The sequence below is a fragment of the Sapajus apella genome, unplaced genomic scaffold (assembly GCF_009761245.1).
Source record: "Sapajus apella isolate SASKATOON/1434 unplaced genomic scaffold, GSC_monkey_1.0 scaffold10, whole genome shotgun sequence".
Classification (NCBI taxonomy): domain Eukaryota; kingdom Metazoa; phylum Chordata; class Mammalia; order Primates; family Cebidae; genus Sapajus; species Sapajus apella.
The window spans coordinates 27,742,948-27,765,109 of record NW_022436950.1 but is presented as its reverse complement, the minus strand read 5'-3'; the positions used below and the strand labels follow the sequence as shown (position 1 = coordinate 27,765,109).

Below are 22,162 nucleotides of genomic sequence, written 5' to 3'. Positions count from 1 at the left end.
GTGGACAAATATGTATATAAAAATACTTATTAGTTGTTACCAAGAATAATACAATGTAACCTACATTTCCACTAATAAGGAATTGTTAATTATAGTAACTTGGGAAATAGCTGCAGCATTAAAAAAAGAATGAGATTGGTTTCTATGTACTGAAATGTAAGGGTTTTAAAAACATAATGTGCAGTGAAACAAAAGTAAGTCACAGAAGAATAGATATGGCATACCAATTTTTGTAAAAGACACAAAACAACGTCCCACAACTTTTATGTGCTTATGTATATATGTAAGTATAAATACATACATATATATCAATATTACCATAAAGTAATCACTATGAAAAAATGTAGGTTGGAGAAGTATATTTACCGACGGGAAGACATTATTGTTTTTAACTGTATGAACTGAGTATCACATGAATTTAAAATAAAGCTATACTAAAATAATCTGTGCATTTGGCAGAGGAAGTTAATTATCCCAGTGTTACAGATAAAGAAGTTACATTTAAAAACTAGTTTATCCTAGGTCAAATAATAAGCTATTATCAAAGTGGAGTTTAAAATTAGTTTTCTGACTCATACATCTTCATTTATGTGGTTTCATTAACAGTCACACATAGTAGATGTCTAAATGTAAAAATCAAAAGGAGTAAAATGGGAGAGGAAGATAGTTTCAGGAACTGTTTTAAATGCAACACTGAATAGCTAAAGTAATCAAACAGGTGTCCACATTACGCCTCTGAAAAGCAGCTTGGTTGAGGCTATTTTAACTAATATGATTATGAGTGATGATAATGAAAACTAAGATACTACTCAAATACTCTTTATATCTCAGACCCAAAGAGGCCCAACACTGAAGTCTATACCTCAGTAAAAAAGACTTCTAAAGGAAACCACTTTAAAGAGTTATACCACAAGCATATTTTGAGGGTATACAAAGAATATGTTTTGCTTTTCTCCTCATAGAACACATTTGGGATTATCTTCAGACAATCAGGCCAAGCAGACTGGCCTATGTCCGTAACCCCAGCACTTTGGAAGGCTGAGGCAGGAGGAGTTTTTGAGCCCAGGCATTCAAGATGAGCCTCGGCAACATAAGGAGACCTTGTCTCTACCAAAAAGAAAAAAGAAAAAAAAAAAAAAAGTAGCCAGGCATAGTGTGTGCATCTATAGGCCTAGCTACTTGGGAGGGCTGAGGCAGGAGGATCACTTGAGCCCAGGAGTTCAAGGTTACGGTGAGCTATGATTGTGCCTCTGTGTTTCAGCCTGGGCAACACAGTCAGACTCTATCTCAAAAAAAGAAATAAAAAAGATAATAATGTCCTCCTACAAATCAAATGATGCTTCTTTGCAGTGTTTTTCAAACTCTTTTTTAAATCACAATTTACAAGACAAATAACATTGTATTATCATGGCTCAGTACATACATATTTGATGAAATGTTTTCAGGGATAATATTGACCCTAATTAGTACAAGAACATTTTGATACTGCCTATTCTATTCTATTCTATTCTATTCTATTCTATTCTGTTCTGTTTTATTCCAATCTATCCTATTTCAAAGAAAATTTATTTTTTGGGCAGGGAGCACTGAAGTGATTTTATAATCTACTAATAAGCTGCAACCAGCAAACTAAAACCATTGCCTTCTTGCATGAACAAAGGTCAAATTCAGAAATCAAAGAAACAAATCTGTGTGCTCTTTTTAGTATGTGCAGCAAATTAGCCTTCTAATGAATTCAGGAATTTAGAGTCACTGGTAATAAAATTTCCTTTTTCTGAAGTTTTTGGATCCCAGAGGATATGGAAAATCACTGCAGAATACTGCCTGCCATAATGCCTTATCTTCAGAATTGTGCCATTGAGACTGACAATTCTCAGTGGTTTGTGCTTTTTATTCCCACCATCATTACTGGAAATTTGGGATCATTCTGTCTGAATTTCTCCTACATGGCAGTATATTAAATTGTGGGTCAATACAAAACAACTTTTTGGACCCTCTCCAAGCAATATATTTATAGAAAATAATATAATCTATAGATACTAAAGCTTTTATGCCTGATTAATATATTGATAAAAGAAATTATAATCTCTCTGATCAGGACAAAAGTTTGGAAAGCCTCAACATTTACCAAAAAGTCATGTCACAATAAAGGGGGTATTACTTATTATATTTGTAGTTACTTCCTTCCTTAAAATTCTGAAATTACATACGCAGTACCTATTTTCAGGGAAATATAATACAGATATGTAGAATTAAAAACAATTCACTTGTCCTCTTACTACAGCAATAACCAGTGTCAACTTTTGGGTCTCTATGAATGCTTAACCTCCCTATTATGGTTCCACATTAGTATGACAGTTAAGAGAACACAAAACGCAAAATCAAAAGTAATTCAAAATACCTCAGATCTTTATAATTTTCAAATCCAGGAAGGGGACACAATCTCCTTTCACGCCTCCACAAAATTATCCCATGAATCTACATTTCTCTACATGAAGAAAACTCTTGTTCTCCTCCTTCAGAACTTTTCCTCGCCCCTCTTCCTCTTGTCTCTCCTACCTTATTTCCAGTATATATACTGAAATGATTATGAGGTTGGAATTAGATAATACATGTGCAGCTGTTAGCGCAAAACTGGCATAACGGATAACTAAAAGAAGTTCTCTGGAGATGACTTTACATAATTTTGACTTTACATGACAGCTGCTTTTGACTTTACATAATAGCTGGGCTAGATTAGACACATTGCTTAACCTTTCTGTGCTTCAGTTCTTCATCTATAAAATAAAATAACAATTGTACTTACTTCATGAAGCTGTTACAAAGATTTTATGTATTATGGTAAATCATTAATTTGGAATAGTGCCTAATATACAGTGAACAGTATATAAATATTGGCTTTTGGTATTTTTAAGTAATCGATAAGTAGATAGTTATTCTCCTGCTTTATAGCTTGGTATTTTTAACTAAATATTATATCATTAATAGTCTTTTGTAGAAGCATAAATATGCTTATTATTTTTCAAAGCTCTATATTATACTATTATATGAATATGCCCTAACTGAATCAGCTTTCTAAGATATTACATTTTAATATTTTTTACTATTGTAAATACTGCTGTAATATACACTATTTAACATTCATTTTGTGCATATGATAATCTAAATGTTAAAATAATACATTTTGTGGTTCAAGAAAAATGTATATTTTAAATCCTTTGACACTAATGACCAATTAGTCAACATGGTGATTTTTACCTATTTATAGTCTACCAAGAATAACTGATACTGTTCCAGTATTTTTTTTTTTTTTTTTTTGAGACGGAGTTTCGCTCTTGTTACCCAGGCTGGAGTGCAATGGCGCGATCTCGGCTCACCGCAACCTCCGCCTCCTGGGTTCAGGCAATTCTCCTGCCTCTGCCTCCTGAGTAGCTGGGATTACAGGCACACGCCACCATGCCCAGCTGAATTTCTGTATTTGTAGTAGAGACGGGGTTTCACCATGTTGACCAGGATGGTCTCGATCTCTTGACCTCGTGATCCACCCGCCTCGGCCTCCCAAAGTGCTGGGATTACAGGCTTGAGCCGCTGCGCCCGGCCCACACTTTCATTCTTACTAGGAGTTATGTGAATATATTTTTAATTTATAAAATTGTACATCATTGATTATAAGTAATGTCAAGCATTTTTTGCAGATTTTTGGTATATTCAACTCTTTAATTTTATTAAAATTACTTTAAAAATACAAAACTATACTTAACTATAATGCAGCTAAAATGATCTCTTTCTTTTCCTTTTTTTTTTTTTTTTTTTTTGAGATGAAATGTCTTCTGCTGCCCAGGCTGGAGTGCAGTGGCGCGATCTTGGCTCGCTGCAACCTCTGCCTCCCCATTTCAAGGTTCAAGTGATTCCTGTGCCTCAGCCTCCCAAGTAACTGGGGTTACAGGTGCCCGCCACCACTTCTGGCTATTTTTTTGCATTTTTAGTAGAGATGGGGTTTTCCTGTGTTGGCCAGGATGGTCTCAAACTCCTGACCTCAAGTGATCCGCCTGCCTCGGCCTCCTAAAGTGCTGGGATTACAAGCATGAACCACTGTGTCTGGCCAGAAAATGATTGTTTTCTTATATTTTATTTTATATTTGTTATGTCATGCCTAAAAAGACAGTCATCATCCTGTAATTTTTATCACTATTTTTTTCCAGTACTTTCAGTTATATTATGTGTTTTAAAATTTTTAATCTATAATTCATCAATCTGTATATGTAGGTCTATCTGGATATAGACTATAGTCTATTTTGTGCTCTTTAAACTTTTAATGTATAATCCATCTTATGCCTTTTGTTTTATTGTAGGGATCTAACTTCATCTTATTCCATATATGAACCATTTATTCATAATCTGTTAAATAATCTATGCTTTTTTCATTTTTTAAAAAAATGTCAGGTTTGTAAAACCTAAATTACTATAGACATTTGCCTCCATCTGGACTTCGTTAGGTTTCATTGAGACAAAACCATTCTGAACCAATTCTATACTGTTTTAACAGTTACTACTTTTTAACATTTTAATACTTGATAGAGAAAATCATTCCACAGAGTTATTTCTTTCAAACATCTTGCTATTTTATTAAATATATTTTTAAGAGATTCTTTAGATTATTTTTTATTCAATTAAAAAAGCATTGGTAATTGATTAAAGATGGTTAAAAATATAGTTTAATTGTGGAAGAACTGAAATTTTCATAGCATGATCATTTCTATCTTAGAATGCAGTAATTCTCCATTTAATTTTGTGGTTATGTCTTGGTGAAATATTGTAGCCTGGTTTTTCTTTTAAATTATCAGCAACCAGTTGTTAACATCAGAATCTTTCTGTTCCTTCATCCCCTCCATTTTCTAGTGAATGTAATTACATACATCTTAAATACATATAACCATCCTTATTGTAGAGGAAAAGAATCATCCTGTGTGACAGTTATTCAAGAAATACTGAAATCAGAACAAAACCTGTAGGTATTCTTGCGGTTATTATGCTCCATAAATTCCATTATAACAAAATTCATGGGCAAAAAGATTTTAGATAGATAAAAAATAACTGTCTTCAGTGAAATAGTAATATGTATAAATTATTTTTTAAAATATTTTTGTATGTTTTTATAACTCATCGTAAATCAATATAGTGACTATTTCTTTGGAAAGAACCCAAGCTAATGGAGAAATGCAGCCATGATAATATAATAAATTATTGAGTAATATATACAATTTATATTGGCTTGAGAAATGAAATCTTTATATGTTTGATATTTAGAGAATTCACATTTATTCTCACATAATGAGCAAAAATGTGGCTTGGCATAAGAGAAGTTGATCTGTATCTTGTTACCCTTTCTTATCCTCTTTCATCCCTACACTGTTTACTTAACTATTTCTTTGATCACATTGATTAATCTGAAATAGAAGATACTACATTTCACATAAATGTAAGGTAGGACTATAAGGGGCATATCTTTCTCCCTACTTGCTAAATTCTCTAACCATGAGAGTGGCAGGTAAGTGCCTGCTGTTCCTAGAATAAAATCTCACACTTCTTTCCATTTCTGTAGCCAGAACAGTATAGGTGTCCTATTCATCAGAAGCATGTAACATGCAGGTGATTTTGAAATTTTCTCTTTGATAGTCAAATATAGTTACTCTAATGACAGTCAGCTCTTCTGCTGTGAAGATACAAATAATTGAGAATAAGTTGTCATCGCTACCAAAATAACAAAATTACGTTATTGGTAGAACTTCCAGATATATCTAACTGTTCTTCTCAATGTCCTAGTAATAATCCTTCAAGAGTATTCACTCTCTGATTTCTCTCTTTACAATAGCTGCCAGCAACACCCCATAGTTTGCATTCTCCCAATCTATCTATATCTGTATCATCTATAACTATATATGTAGTTATACATACACACACACTAGATAATTGACAGATAGATAGATAGATAGATGAGATAGATAGATAGATGACAGATAGATAGATAGATGATAGATAGATAGAGATAGATAGATAGAGAGAAACTTGTTGAAACTGAAGTTCTAAAACTGAGTTAGAGGTAGGACTACATCTCCAGTTATCTAATGTCCCCAGTTTAATATTTTTTTTGAATGTTTCCAATATTCCTCACCTTTGTCTTGTATCTCACCCACAGCATGCCCACAGACCAGGAACAATTTTATACCCCCTGAGGCCCTTGGCTTGGCATTAACTACTATCTTCTGAAACCCATTAAACTGTAATATACAGAGCATTTCAAATATATACATCTCTCATAGTTAAAATGAAACAGCTTGTTCTTTTAAATCTTAGAGAAAAGTCATTAAATTACAATACAAATTATCAACTTATGTCAAAATGAAGAGCACATCAGGGAAGATTTTTCTTATTTTCTAACAGTAAATTATTGGGGCACTTTCTGAAATGTTCAATGTACACAAGTAATTGGTTTATTCTAAAGTTTACGTTAATTTTACAATATCTCCAGAAACTATAAATCCAAAAAAGAAAAATGGGAATAATTGAAATCAATAAGAAGGCTTATGGAGGTACAAAGTTATTAGTAAAATACAAGGGTTTTAATTAAAGATGTTGGCGTTTACAAAGGCTCGCTGTTATCCTGATTGATGGGGTCCGCTGGCTCAGCTCTTTCTCTGTTCCCCATTAGCTCCCACTTGCTTTTCTCTGCTCTAATTGGATATTTACCACATCGGCACCTTCTTTTTAAACAACATTTGTTGCACAAAGAATGTAAATACAATTACACTTTAGGCAAATTATATGTGTATGCATGTGTATGAGTATAATTAGTTTATTATCTTCATAATTTGTCATTTTGGTTTCACAATCTACAGGAAACTCTTGAAAATTTCACGGCAAAGGATACAATTTAATTTTCAACTGCAACATTTCTTGCTGAAATTTTGAGGAACAAAAATACATAATCACTTTATTAGATTTTAATATTTTTCTTCAAAGCAGCTCCAGATATACTTTTGAATAAATAAAAGGCGATGTGTATATTTCTAACATTTTTTCTTAGGAATAAATAAAATGCATAAGCCAGGGTAAGGTTTTGATTTTTTTCCCATTTATTATTAAACTGAAACTTTTAATATATTGCAAATGTTAAAGCAATTTTCTTCATGCCCAAGCATAATGAATTATTGAGGAAAATGCTAAATAAGTTCTAAATTTTCCTAGTATATTCTATAATGTCTGTATGGAAACCATAAATAACATAAAATGTGGTTTGGAACAAGGTTTTATTTTGCCAATGTAGAAATACACTGTATTAACAAGTATCGACAACCAAACAAATACAGTGTTTGTCTTTATTTTACTATTATTCTACTCTTAATTAAAAAAAGATTTTGAGGTAACCTGACAGGTTCTATTACTTATGATAGTCTAGAAAGACTATCATAAGCAAGTAAGAAGTAAGGGGTAAATTCAATCAAAAGAAATTTTCTTTTGGTTAAAGTAATGCAATAGTCAGTTTAATGACATTCAAATGGAGAGAAATATATCTGTTCACTCCAGTGGTTAAAGTATTCATTTTTTGATTAATTTTGTGGCATTTCAATTCCTACAATACATAATGTTTTCAACACTGTCAAACTCACATTTTTTAATCAGTTTATCAGCAAGAAACATCATTTACAAAGAAACTTAGAAAAGTAAAGAGCGTATTGAGTGGTTATCAGCCTGGAAAACTTCACAATTATGATTACTTTCATGCAAAATGTATGCAAGGGTCAGGAAAATCAAACTGTAGTATTTGGATATGTGCCTTTTCCCCCTCATGCAAAATGCAGTGACTGAGATAACACCAGGTCTGGGAGGACAAAAGGAATGTGTAAAATGAAACAACCACCCTTTCTGATAATAGGATACTGGAGAGAGCTGGCCTGATATTGTACTTAAAGATAAAAAAGGACATGCAGTATCTACTTTAAATAAGACAAGTGCACTCCATATATCTTGCAGGGACAGAGATAACTTTGTTTCTTTAATCATTATTTTTTATTTATTAAAGCTCAGTCTCTCCCATACCTAAACCTACAGAGCTCAGACCTTAGGACTCAGTTCTTATGAACAGAGAGAGTTGTCATTCTTACCGGTAAGCCTGCTAAATAATACTTCTATAAGCTTCAGACTTCACATGGCAGATAAGTTTGTTTCCCCTGACATGACTACATTAATCCACTGAATCAATTTACTTAAGCTGGACTATGGAGCAGTGGAGCCACGATTTAACTGAGCTTAAAAGTACTTTCAAGTTTGAGTCACTGCTCCACATGTAATGCAGCTCTAAGTGTTCAATCGTTAAGTTCTACTTTGACCCCTTGCAACTATGTGAGAAATATTCTTGTTAGGTTTATAGGGTCATGATGCTCTAACATCCAGAAGGATTTAAGGAGAATAAATTTGTGATATTTTAGAAAATCAGACATATGGGTAACACAGGAAGAGGGGAACACTAGGTTAGATTTTATAAGCACAATCAACTTACATGAATATTTACAAAATTCCTTCAGTTGAATGAGTTATTTTTAAAGAATTTATCTAGAAAATATTTCATATGTTCGGAACACATTTAAAAGCAGCTACTAGCTTCACAGTTTCTAGTCTGAACATAATTAAATGCTATGGAGGAACAATTAAATTATTTAACATGCAATCAGGCTAACTGTGGCACCCAAACAAGGACACAAAATAACTTGCAAAATGTGACTAAATTTTACTAAAAATATACTACATTTTATTAAACATGTAAAAAATTTTACTGAAATTTCTATCTGGTAGGTTTGCATAATGAACTGTTGTTTGTGGTAAGTTTGTCAGTTTGTTCACATTCTTCTTCCACTTAGCTAAATCTATTAAAAACAAAAACAAAAACCTTTTCTTCATTTCTTCTGTCTAAAACCTCTGGCCTCCCACAGACCTCCCCTCAAGCTCACTCTTGTTGTGACCAGCTTCTTTGTTTCTCTGTATCTCTATTCAGAGTTGTTTTCAGTCTGATCACCACTCTTTGCTTCATTTCACCCTAACAAGTCATTCATTTTCATGAACTTGTTCTCCCAGAGCCTGGGCCATTTGTCTTTAGCATGGCTTCTCACCATTTAGTGACAAAGAGGATAACTCCCAGCACATTTGCTAGGAGACACCTGTGGGAAGATGTCAGCATTGATAAGGTGCAGTAAATGAAATACATGCTTCACTTCGGTTTCCTTAGCTGAGGTCTGGGGCTTTTAAATGCTTTTTTCTCCTTTCCCCAATGTAAGAAAAGTCTCAAAGAATAATTATCCACAAAAAATAAGGAAATAACTTGGCGAATCATGAAGTTGAATACTTTCAGAGAAGCTTTCACTAAAGTGAATTTATTTTAGTTATAGAAAAATAGGTCATTTGTAAATAACATCTGATTATGTCTTTCAGATCCTAAAATGTACTTTTATGTAGTCAATCCACAAAAGCAGAATATTGACAAAAACTTACATAGCATGTTTTTTGATTTTTAAAAGTTAAGCCAGGGTCAGATATAAGTGTATCTTTAGTGGACCTAAGAGGAAATAATATGTTTTAAATAATAGAAGAGTCATTGGAAATCTAGAGAAAGCCTAAAATAATTTACTTTAAAAAAATTGATCATGTATGTTACAACTCTATAGGATCTCTGGAGGTCTCATGTTGTTATGGAATCTCTCATGAGATCTGATTCTCAAAAAATATAACCTAAATTCTAAAATTCTGGTCTTATAATAAGTATATTTTTGAGTAGTTCCAAAGTACTTTTTGCCTCAGGATGCTGTGCTCTTTAAATATGGATAAGTAATTTTGCTTTCAAGTAGCTCAGACTGAGAGAGAGGAGGACAGGAATGAATGCCAAGGGCAAGCAGCCTCCAACCCCACTCCAGGGCTTTCGCTTTTCCATTTCCCAGCCACCAGGTGTCAGTAGACTTCACAAGGTGGAACTAGTCTACAGGAGTTTGCCTTGCACATCCATTCATTCAGATTCAAATTGGGGTAAGTTTTATAACAGTATCCTTTTTAGTTTATTATCATATCGGCTATTATTGACTGGGTTTTGGACATGCTAAAAATTATTTAAGCCCTTCAACTGCTTTGTTGTATTGAATTTCATTGTGCCTCTTACCTTCCACCCCCTGCCACACACACACACACACACACACACACACACACAACCCTCAGTTAAGTATAATTATGTCCATTCTATAGACATGGTAATGATATTTTAAAAGATGAAGTCATTTTCCCATGATAGAAAGTGGAAACAACTGGGATTTGTATCTTTTGGCTAGTTTCAAATCCAACATCCTCGACTACTAACCTGTGCTATAAAATATGGTATCCGGAAAACAGTTGTCTTTAGCTTCAGAACACTAAGGTTAAAATTACAGGTATTGGCTGTGTAAATTTAACCCTTTAATCATTTTCTCTAGTTATATTTTCTCAATTTTAAAATGGGATTAATGTAACTTCCCTTTTTAACTCACAGAAATATTATGAATATGAATTTTAAAAATGGAAATATTTAATAAAATTCTATGTTAATCTGTATACTATTCTAAAATTTGGCTGGTGTGGTGGCTCACACCTGCAATCCTAGAATTTTGGAAGGCCAAGGAGAGAGGATTGCTTGAAGCCAGGAGTTCAAGACTAGCCTGGGCAACAAAGAGAGACTCCTGTCACTATTAAAAAAAAAAAAAAAAAAAAAAAAAAGTAGCTGAGTGCAGTGGCACGTGCCTGCAGTCCCAGCAACTCAGGATGCCAAGGTGAGAGAATTGCTTGAGCCTAGGAGTTTGAGGCTGCAGTCTGCAGTCAGCTAGGATTGTACCACTGAACTCCAGCCTGGGCAATAGAGTCAGACACTGTCTCTAAAACAAAATAATACAAAATAAAATAAAATTTGTATTTGTGTATATTAGGTACATGTATTTGTTGAGTTTAAATTTGGTATGCTTTGTGTAGTAAGCACAGTGACCATTAAACCAATTTTAGATTATAGAAAGGATAGCTTCTATGCTGAAAAATTAGTTGAATTAAGTAACTTGATGTCTGATGATTTGATACATGAATTATAACTTGATTATTTTCTTAGTCAAGATTTCCTCCCACCTACATTTGATAGCAAGTAATAAAACTCCATTCAAATATGCTAGAAGAACATCATGTTTCTTACAGCATCTAAGGACAGAAGTGTGACTAGACCTCATGAAACACAGAGAACTAGGAGGTAAACATTGTCAAAAACTGTTATTCTTCCTTTCCTCAACTCTCTGTATGACTGCTTTATTCTTTAGTGTCTTTGACGATTGGTTCTTTCTGCTTCTTATTAACATACATGATTCAAAAATGGAAACCTCAATTAGCTTTAACATCTCTTCAGGTTCAAGTTTCTAAGGTTGTGTAACCAACACTTCTGGATCCCAAATCTAAATTCTCTGGAGAGAGAATCTGATTGGCCCAGCCTGGTCAATTATCTACCACATGACAAGATTCTCAACCCTCAGTACTATTTTGTATTTCTACTGACTATTGCTTTGTTTGGGTAGGGGTAGGAGAGGCTTTCCTATGCATTGTAGAGTATTTTGCATCATCTCTGGTCTCTACTTTACTAGTGTCAGAAGATAATCCCTCCCACCCCACCTCCATGATGTGACAACCCAAATTATCAAATGTCCCTTGTGGGGCAAATCACTTCTGGTTAAAAAACACTGCCCTGTGAAGTAAGGGGTAAAGTGTCCCATAAAACAAACTTGCCTACTGGGACTGATCATCTAGAAGGGGGCATTTTTCAGAGAAGGCCACGTGTCTACTTGACAGTTATCTTGAAAGTGGTCTATTATAAAAATAAGAGATGTTAGTGGAAATTATAACTTTTGTAAATTTTACCCAACATAAACAGATCTACTAAAATAAATTAAAAGGTTCAGAATTTTTAGCACTCTACAATTTGAAGGAAATTTCAAAGTTAGAGAAAACTCATATATGTTGTTTTCCCATTCTACCCAAATACGGTAATTTTCAAGTTTTCTACTCATATATCTCAATCTGAGAATAATTATTCACCATCTATGTATTGTTTTCTACTTGTATTATTTTAAATGTATTTTTTATTTGTATTATTTTTAATTGTTTAATATCCTAATTGTTTTTTTCCAAATATTTTTGATCTGCAATTGCTTGAATCTGCCATATGGAAACCAGTGATATGAGGGACGACTGTAAAATCTATACATACAATCTAACTATACTACCACATTTTGTAATCTGTAAAAATACACATAAAATAAGACACAGATGAAATTAATAAGTAAAATAATTTTAAATTATTAATAGTATTACTGAATGCACTATATGAGACTCTGAACTAGAAAAGATGACAGAGACCTTTTTCTCCCTACCTTTTAAATTCAACTATAAACCCTGAAATTAACACAAGAGGCAACCAAATGAGAAATCTGAAAGGTGGTGGGAGGAAGTAATTTTGGTTTGGTATCTGGCACTGGAGGAAAAACACAACAGCAGGGTGTCTTAAATCTCCCACCAGCAGAAGAGAGATCCACCCCAGTGTTTCCCAAATCTAAGCCCCTTCATCCCTCAGATCTATGATGAGTCCCTCCACAATACTAGCTGAGCCCCACGGGCATGAGATTTCCCTCCTCTACCAGGAGACAGCGTGTGGTTGGGCCCACCAGAGTGGCTCAGCCACAACAAAGAGCTTTTGCAGAAGCCTCTTTGACCCTTCTGCAAAATAAATAAATGAATAAATAAGTAGGTAAGTGAGTACAAACTCATTTTTAATTTTGATACCTCAGAAGCTTTTTTTTGCCATGAAATGACAGTGGATACCTAGCACTTTCACAGTCTCTTTGATTACTTGTCACTTCATCACAGTGTTGCAGATTTTTCTTTATTTGAGAGAGCTTGATTTCCTGCAAGTGGCCAAATCCGTGTCATACAAGCATTGCGATGCAACTTAGCCTTGACTTCTTTGCTATTAAAAGAATGTCTCCAAATGTTGTGAATGAATTTCACACAATAATCTCATCTTATTTAGAAACCTGTTTAAAATTCTTGTCAAAACATTCCTGCCATAAAACATTGTTTCTACTAAATAAGTTAATTTAAATCTACACTACAATACTATTTTTCATCTAACCCTTTGACAAAGATCTAAAAATTCCCTAATGAACTGCTTTGTCCAAAGAATAGGGAGGGAAACAGGCATTTATATACACTGCTCTCAGTAGAATTAATTGTTCCAACCTCTATAGAAAACAAGATCTCCATTTTAAAAAGCTCTACCAATTTCCAAATCCACATGTCTATGACTCTACTAATTCACCTCTAGAAATTACTACAAATAATTCATACACATGCATGGGTTGAAAAAATCAAGTTGCAGTACAACACGTAAAACATGCTAATATTTGAATAAAAAGTGGTGAATGCATACTTCCTTGGGTATACATAAATTATTTCTGGAAAAGTACACCAAAGTAGCCAATAATATTTGTTGTCTATGGATGGCTGAGGGAAAAGGTGAGACCCACATGGGAAGATATTATTTTTACCTTATATTCTTTTCTGTTTCATAACTTTTGCATATGAGAATGCTCATGAATTAAAGTTAGTAAATTTAAGAAATCATTTATCATTGCAAATATAGCTGTCATATATTTTTATTTTTTGGTGGTTCACAATAAAATATTTTTTTGTATTTCTTTATTAAAATAGAATCCAGCAAATATTGTGAACTGGGAATTATTAGAAATCTGTAAACTTTCACCAAAGAGTATAACAAATTTCCAAAATATCTAACATTTGTATGTTTGAATCTTTAATAATATTTTCTGTGTCATCTATGCTAATAAAGAAATAAATGTCAACTAGTCATGACACTTTTTTCCATAACTTATTTCAGTCATTTTTATTGCTACAGGAAGAATGTGTGTTTACTACTTCTATAGGACATTTTATTTTTCATTTTTAAAGAAATCATTTATTCTCAAGATTCATGAAAGTTCGGTGCTGATTTGAGTATTAAACAACATTAAGGATGCTGCAAAAACTAGATACTTTTCTTTATATTCAGTATAGTTTATTATTATATGTCTTAGCAATGATGATAGCTTCATATTTTCTAGCTAATGACTAATTCAAGAAACAACATAAACTAAGGGCAATAGTTACTGTCAATAATGGTGACTATTTCCACAATTCATAAAGTTTGTGTCCCTGTGCCTAGAACAGTGCCTGGAATACACTGGGTATATAGTACACTTTCTTTTTCCTTTCCTTTTCTTTTTCTAATGAGTAAATAGTGAAATAACTAGTCGGTGAATGGACTGAGAGACCCAGTTAACCTGAAATTGGGTTACTATTTTATAAACATTGGATTTCCCATTTCTACCGATGTAAAAACTCTTAGATATAGTTAATATCACCACAGCTGTGCTGTTGCGATCATTAACCTAGAAACCACAAAGAAACCAAAGAATCAATTATATCTTAATTTCCATGTGAAAGCAATGAAATTGGGAAGTTTTCGTGGACCAAAGCAAATCAACCACAAGGAGGCAATAGCTCATTTTATGTTTTAGATGACCAGAGGCATGAAATGTACTAATCCTTAAAATTCCTTGACCACATCAAACTTGTGTGCTCTCATTGATGAACACTTACAAGTCTGGCAATGATTTTCTGTGGGTCCCCAGCAACGGCCAGTACAGGACTTATGGCAACGTCCACCTGCAGAACAGGAAAAGGGAAAAAGGACATTCATGTTATAATCTTTCACTCCTTGACTAGGAGTAACTCCTCAAAGGAAATACTCCTGCTCCTTTACGAGGATTTTTATGTCATACTAGAGTGGAAACATAGCCCATAAAATGCCACTTAAGTAGGAAAACCTGAATGTCAAATATATGTGAAAAGAAAGTACAATCTCCTGGTATTCAAATTGTCTTATTATTTTATAGAAAATTAAAATAAATGGATTTGTGAATTTTCTCAGAAAATCAAAAGCAAATAATTATATTAAATAAGTTACACTTTGACTATTGAGCATTATTATTCTCTTGATCTATTCTATTTGATATAACTTCCAGAGACCACATCTTACCTAAAGCAACATGTGAAAAAGTAAAGCAATAGTTAAAAATAAGTTGAAATCTATGAGAACAAGAACATATTCTTATAAACACATGAAAAGTTATCAGAATAAATAATAAAATTATGCATTTAAGCTATATTTTTGAAAGCTTAATTTTAATTATTTAATATATACTTCTAAAATGTTTATTAACACGATTTACATGTTCAAATATAAGCCTTAATCTCCTATAGCGGCATCTTCTTCTACCACACGTTTTTGCCTCAACAAACATAGTTGTCCTACAGAGAAATTCCCATTGGGACTCAAAATAAAGAATATTGGCTAGAAGAAATCATGTAAAATGACTTCCTTTGAATCTTATTTCTGAATTTCATAGGTTCATCTAAATTTCTGTGGGCACATGACTCATTTTCAGAATAAAAACAGATGTTAAAAATCTATTAAAGAGTAAAATTTTTCCATAAACATGCTTTCTATGACATTTCCTAAAAGGCTTCTTATTAAACCTTATCAATTGTCTAATATTAATTGTTAATAGGCTACTCCCATTCAAAGTGTTTAGCAAAGTTAACTATATTATAAATATTATCAAATACTGTCTGATCAAGATGTTCCCATCTTTCTTTAAGTTTTTAATTCCTCAACCAGAAAGTTCTTACAGCCTGGAGTGTTTTCCTGACTCTAGTGAAACTGCCTAAGTGAGGTTATACTGTTGAATGCATACATGGTTAACATAATGATTCAACAGACACTTTCTCTGGCTGAGCCTCAGACCATTCAGATGGTCTACCTTTGAGGAAGTAAACCGTACTATTTCCAAATTAATACAATACTTAGGTTCAATTCAAGTCATCTTCTTAAAAGTACAGGGATCTTTGCTACAACAGAGTTTATTTAAAGCAATGCTGTTTGTGAAGTACTGCCACTGACATCATCAGTATATAATATCCTGTAACTCTGCCATCTGTTTATTTAGAGCCAAACACATTATAACAACATAATGCAAGCTCATTGTAGCTGACAGGAAAAGGCCTCCATCTGGCCTGAACAATATAACTTTAATCAGTGATAATGATAATTATTATTAAAAACTTACAGGAGTTCTTTTGTACAAAGTGAATAAATCTAAATTGATTTATACCAGCGGAAATTAGAAAGGACTGCCAGGCAAAATAGGAAGCAGTGAAAACTTTTTGGAGTACAAACTTTTTTATAAGAAAGTAGCTAATGTAAGTGTGTTTTTTTAGATTTGATATAATCCTCTAAATTGATCCATTAAATGGTCTGTTAAATGAAGATATCTGAAGCATAAAATAATCTACCATTTAATCTATGATTTATTTAATTATGTTTGGGGTTCATAAAATATTTGGCCTTATTCTTTGTGTCCAGAATACTATCTAACTGGAAAAAAAGGAAGGACAGAAAAGATAAAAGCAAATAGAACACAGAAAAGAAGACAAAAAGTAAGGAAAGAAAGGAGGAAGGAAGAAAGGAGCTAAGTAGACAATTTATATTAGATATTTTAATATTCTCAATGTTTTTCTCTTACTGGATTATTTTTTTAATTTCTTATTCTTGAAATTTCAATTTGCCACCCAGACATCTGCTACCAGATTAAATATAAAACGAATGTTGCTAAAAATACTGTTGATGGTTCTTGACAAAATATCAGGGGAAGCCCCACCTATTTGAAAATGTGATATAGTACCCACACACACAGAAAAATCAAGTTTAAATAATTTAACCCTGACTGTCTACTTGCTATTGTGGAAATTGTTTTTGGTAGTTTCTATTTTTTATCTATATTTAAACAAAAATATTATTGCTATAAAAATAAGTCAACAATTGCTTCTTTTTTTTGGACTGTACTCAGTTTTATACTTCCTCCATCCCCTATGGAAACCAAGAGGAATGGTCACTTGACCTACACATTTCAGAATTCTGTTGTAATGAATGTACTAGAGGATCTAAGATTGACTATACTTCCATAAACGGCTGTTCAGCCTGGACTACCTTTATTTTACTTTCTCTCTAGAGCCTTGACACTTTAGGAATCTGTCCTAGTACTCAGTTCAGCTTTGCTTTTCAAAATGGTGCAAGACATGGCACTTGTGTTACGAGATGTTGTCAATTAACAATTAAGTAGATGTTACAAATCTGACCAAAATATCTGATTAGAGATATTTATGAATCAAGGCATTAACTACATTTTTAGTTTGATTCTTGCAGATAACTGGGAAGTATAGAAAGAGTTCCCATACTAGTGATCTGTCTCACATAGGAAGAAAACAACAAAACTTCTTATAAGCTTTCCCTCCTACATATCCTTCCAACCATCTATCACTGATTATTTCACAAGTACCTTCTTCATTTTGTGTATTAGGCATGATGTTAAGCAACGGACATAAAATATTAAACAGAAACATATAATTAATTCAGAAAAAGAGTTTTGACTACTCTGTAGCTAATATTCACCCTCTATGGGTTTAAAGGGAAAGCGCCGTAAGCCTAAATTTTTAACAGCCCCATAGCCCAACAAAGAAGAGGATGAAAGCAGATGAAGCTAGATCACTCCAAATGTAATGTCCAGTGGATTGGAAGTCGGCTACATTCCTTAAACAGTGACCTGTCCATGTGACATCTAAAAGGAGATCATCCCAGGCCATTTCAGTGAAGAGTATAAGTATAGGCTCCAATATGTCCCTTGTTTGTCTAAAAAAACAAAAAGAAAACACAAAACAAAACAAAATAAAACCAGAAATATTTTAACTATAACTTACTGGGACTTTCTCCCTGTCCTCTGTTCTCAGGCGTGCACTAACCTCAAGAGTCCTGATTTTGTATGGAAAAGAGATCTTATATGTCTGTGGTATTTAGTGTGAATTAGTTTTATAAAGTACTTCTCTCCCAGAGTGTGTTTTTTAAATGAGGGCCACAAAGAGAGGAATTGGTCAGATGCTAGAATATGTAAATGACAGCAGCGTTTAGGGGTTTTGCCAGTGCTGTCCCAGCTTCCCACTTCTATGTCTCAACCTTGTACATGATTCTTCCCATTTTCTCATTACTTATTGCAATAATTCTTCTTCTTTTTTGGAAACAGAGTCACGCTCTGTCACCCAGGCTAGAGTGCAGTGATGTGATCTTGGCTCACTGCAACCTCTGCCTTCCAGGTTCAAGCAATTCTCTTCATCAGCCTCCTGAGTAGCTGGGATTACAGGTACCCACCACCATGTCCAGCTAATTTTTGTATTTTTAGTAGAAGCGGGGGTTTCACCATTTTGGCCAGGCTGTTCTTGAACTTCTGACCTCGTGATCTACCCTCCTTGAACTCCCAAAGTGCTGGGATTACAGGTGTGAGCCACCGCGCCGGGTCTGCAAGAATTATTTTAAAGCTATGTGTGAAAATAGTTCATATTGCTCAGTGATAGTAGAATTAGTCAAATTAGTATGCCCTATTATTCTGACTCAAAGAGATGAAATAAGAAACCAACCAAAATTTTAAACAACTTGTTGCTTTAGGAACTATTTTTAAACAACGTAAAATAAGTGCTGAGGTGGACTGATCACTTGAACCCAAAATTTCCAGACTAGCTTGGGCAACACGGCAAAACTCTGCCTCCACAAAAAATGGAAAAATCAGTCCACTGTGGCTGCAGTCCCAGCTGCTTTGGAGGCTGAGGTGGGAGGATCGCTAGAGCCTAGCAGGCGGACGTTGCAGTGAGCTCTGATTGCTCCGCTGCACTCCAGCCTGGGCAATGGAGCTGACCCTGTCTCAAAAAATAAAATAAAATAAATAAAATAAAAACAAGTTCTGGTTATTCCCCATCAGCATTATTTTAATTCACAGGTAATCCCTCTGCTTTGACAATGCTTTATTCATCACGGAAGCTGGCAAACGTGACTAAGTTCATCTTTTATGCTTGCCCAGAGGATGTTACTAAAATTGTAGTCTTTGCATTCTTTTTTAGGAACTAGAGTCCCTGCACTATATTTATATTTTTAAGAGTCACAAATTCATCTAGAAGTTGTGCTTGTTTGTGTGACCACCTGACAGATATGGGATTCAATGCCTACCTCTGTAATGCTTTCTGCAAGTAATATGCCGGGACAGCTGAAGAGTTACAAAATATGAAGTCATTGGCAACCATAAAGAGTATATCTTCAAACCACCTCTAGCTAAAGGCAATGCAGTTACATCCCTGGATTTTTCTTTCACTCTTTTTAAAAACTGGCAGATTTGGCCTCTTAAACTACTTTTACTAGAGAAAGCAGAGAGGGAACACTACTTTTTTTATGACGATATAATTCAAAATAGGGAAGTAGAACATTTACTGAAAGTCTACGCTAAACCAGTCTCTATTCTTGTTGTGTGGGGGAGGGTTCAGGGATGGGGGATAAAAAGACAAATGTCACTGTCCTGTCCTCAAGTAGGTTTTAGGGCCCAGGGAATAGGTAGAGGAATACGCAAGTAACTATTATGACCATAGTATTTGCTAAACTATAGGCACGTATAAAGCAGACAGAAAGGATTGAAGGAGGCTCTGCAGTTTAGTTTTGCTTGAACAACCTAGTTTGTCCAGCAGTAAAGGGGAGGGAAGGAGAATTTTAGGATGAATAATTAACCTAGGCAATAACACAGAGGCATGGAGGAGCATGACTCATTCAGGCCATAATGAGTTGTTTAGGGTCTTTTGAGCATAGTTTGCATGAGTAATAGCAGCTGGAGTGCGAGTTTACGAAGTATCATGAAAGCCTTCTAAACAGTTTGGAGTTTACTTGGTGTGTGTATTATGAAGTTTATATGGGTATTATGGAGTTGCCCAAGGTCTTTGAGCATTAAAATGATGTAGTTTGACTTGTAAGGTAGAAAATGGTTTTAAGCCATGGTTCCCAAAAGTTAGTGCTGACACTTGAGTAGCTTGTGCAAGATGCTGATTTTATAGTCTCAGTGAGGCACAGGAATCCCTATTTTAAAAAGCACTTCCAGGGATTCTGATGCTGATGATTCCAAAATGACAAAAGTATATATGAAATAATGGCTTGGCATATAATTCCAAACTCTCTTAGTATTATAGACATATTTTGAGACAATGCTTCAAGTACTAAAGCTGATCAGATGCTTGGTAACCAAACTTTCAGACAAGTAGTGTAAAAATCTAGCAGTTTCTCATGTCTTAGTGTTTACTCTTGGATTTGTGGACACATTTCCATCAAATTACATCTTTCCCCAGCAGCACTAAAAACTATATAGCTTTGTCTTTCACATTTAACTTACTGTAAACTACCCATGTAATAGTAAAGTCTCAATGATTTGAGCAAATGATACGTTAGTAGGAATTAATGGCATTACTATGATGTGGAATTGCTCTTCTTTATCAGATGTTAATACTTCACTTGTTCTTATCTGACAGTTATCATCGTCAACTGTTTATTCATGTACATAACTCTTGTTATGTAAATTGACTTTACTTTTTATTCCAATCTCAATTCAATTTTCCTATCCTGCCTCTTAATTTGAAAGCTAACTACAAAATGGAAACTTTAACTTTTATTCATCTTGATACAGAAAAATTGGTAGGTATTCTTACCTGCTAAAAAAAAAATGAAGTTAAAAATGAAGCTAAAAATGTTTATGGTTGGTATTTTTCATATTACAATATATTACATCAGGAGTTATGAGGTCAAAATATATTAAGCAATTACTGTACAGGAAAAACAAATAAGTGAACCTTGCTAAACTTGATGTTTCTGTAAGCACCATCATGATATTCAGTCAAGCAATCTACATAGTCAAAAGTTTTAGAACAGCATATATACTCATGTGATCAAGATTAATTTCAAACAGAAGTGTGAAATACACAGAAGTGTCTGCAGCACTTCTGTCTACCCCTCCCACAGGGGCTCAACTCCCCCCTGCTAACCTATGACTGCCAGAGCACACAGTATCTCCTCCAGCATCACCTCAGACAGGATTTTGAACAGATAGCCAATAGACATGCCAGTTAATCTGGAGCACAAAATTGTGCAGAGGTTTGAAGATTCTAAACTTACTTTGCAAATTTTTATTTTTCCTAAGGCCTTCTGGAAACATAGATCAATCCAGAGACACGACAGCAGTAGAAACCTACAAATAGAAGGTTGGACAGGCTGGGGTGGGGAAACCTATGAGAGTACCGTTTTTCAAAATCTCTTAACTCATAAACAAAAGCAACGAGCTACTCCATTTGCAGGCTGAGTATAAATCTGTTTTTACATATAGATTTAAGTAGAATGGATACACACACATTTTACAGTTAAAAGAAAAATTGATGATAATCCATTTGGATATAAGATTGTCAATTATCACTTATGCCTACAAGCTCATGTGATTGTAACAAGGACTAGTAGTTTGAAATAATCTAATACATATTATACCAAAAATGAAATAAACATGAACAGACTAAATGCATTATATTTCCCACTTAGTGGAAAGATCTGCTCAAAGCTATCTATGATATTACTGCTGTGAATATTCTGTGCTCCTTCCAACACACCTTCAAAATCCTTTAAGCTAGTAAAACCAATGAAAATAAACTTCAAAGAAAATAACATTAAAAAGTCTTAATGTTTTTTGAAATTCATACTATTAATAACATAAAATGTCTCAAAATAATAAAATCTTAATTTTTTTTCCTAAAAAACTGAAAGCTTTTATATATGTTACTGTCAAATATTTGTTCCAAACCAGGCATTTACAAAGCATTAATTACCACTGTTTATAGCTATTAGCACAAAGTAGAATATAGAAATTCCACCTACTGTGGAACAGAATTAGCTCCAATCAATGTCAAATGTATTTCTGAGTATATAAATAAGGGGTCTGAACAAATTGAAAAACCTTACCTGAAAATGTAAGAATATATTGAGATGTGTCACCTTTTTGCAACCAATAACAACAGTAATAATGAGCACATATTATGAACTTGCCAG

General features: G+C 33.8%; 1 protein-coding gene across 4 annotated transcripts in view; it reads right to left on the bottom strand.

The window, feature by feature from the left end:
- Nucleotides 1–22,162, bottom strand: part of ERBB4 (erb-b2 receptor tyrosine kinase 4) — a 1,187,662-nt gene that overhangs the window by 367,062 nt on the left and 798,438 nt on the right. For all 4 annotated transcript variants that reach the window (XM_032277666.1, XM_032277668.1, XM_032277665.1 and 1 more), the window contains exon 5: nucleotides 14,758–14,823. In XM_032277666.1, the coding sequence (XP_032133557.1) occupies nucleotides 14,758–14,823 (66 nt within the window). The remainder of the gene's footprint in view (nucleotides 1–14,757; nucleotides 14,824–22,162) is intronic.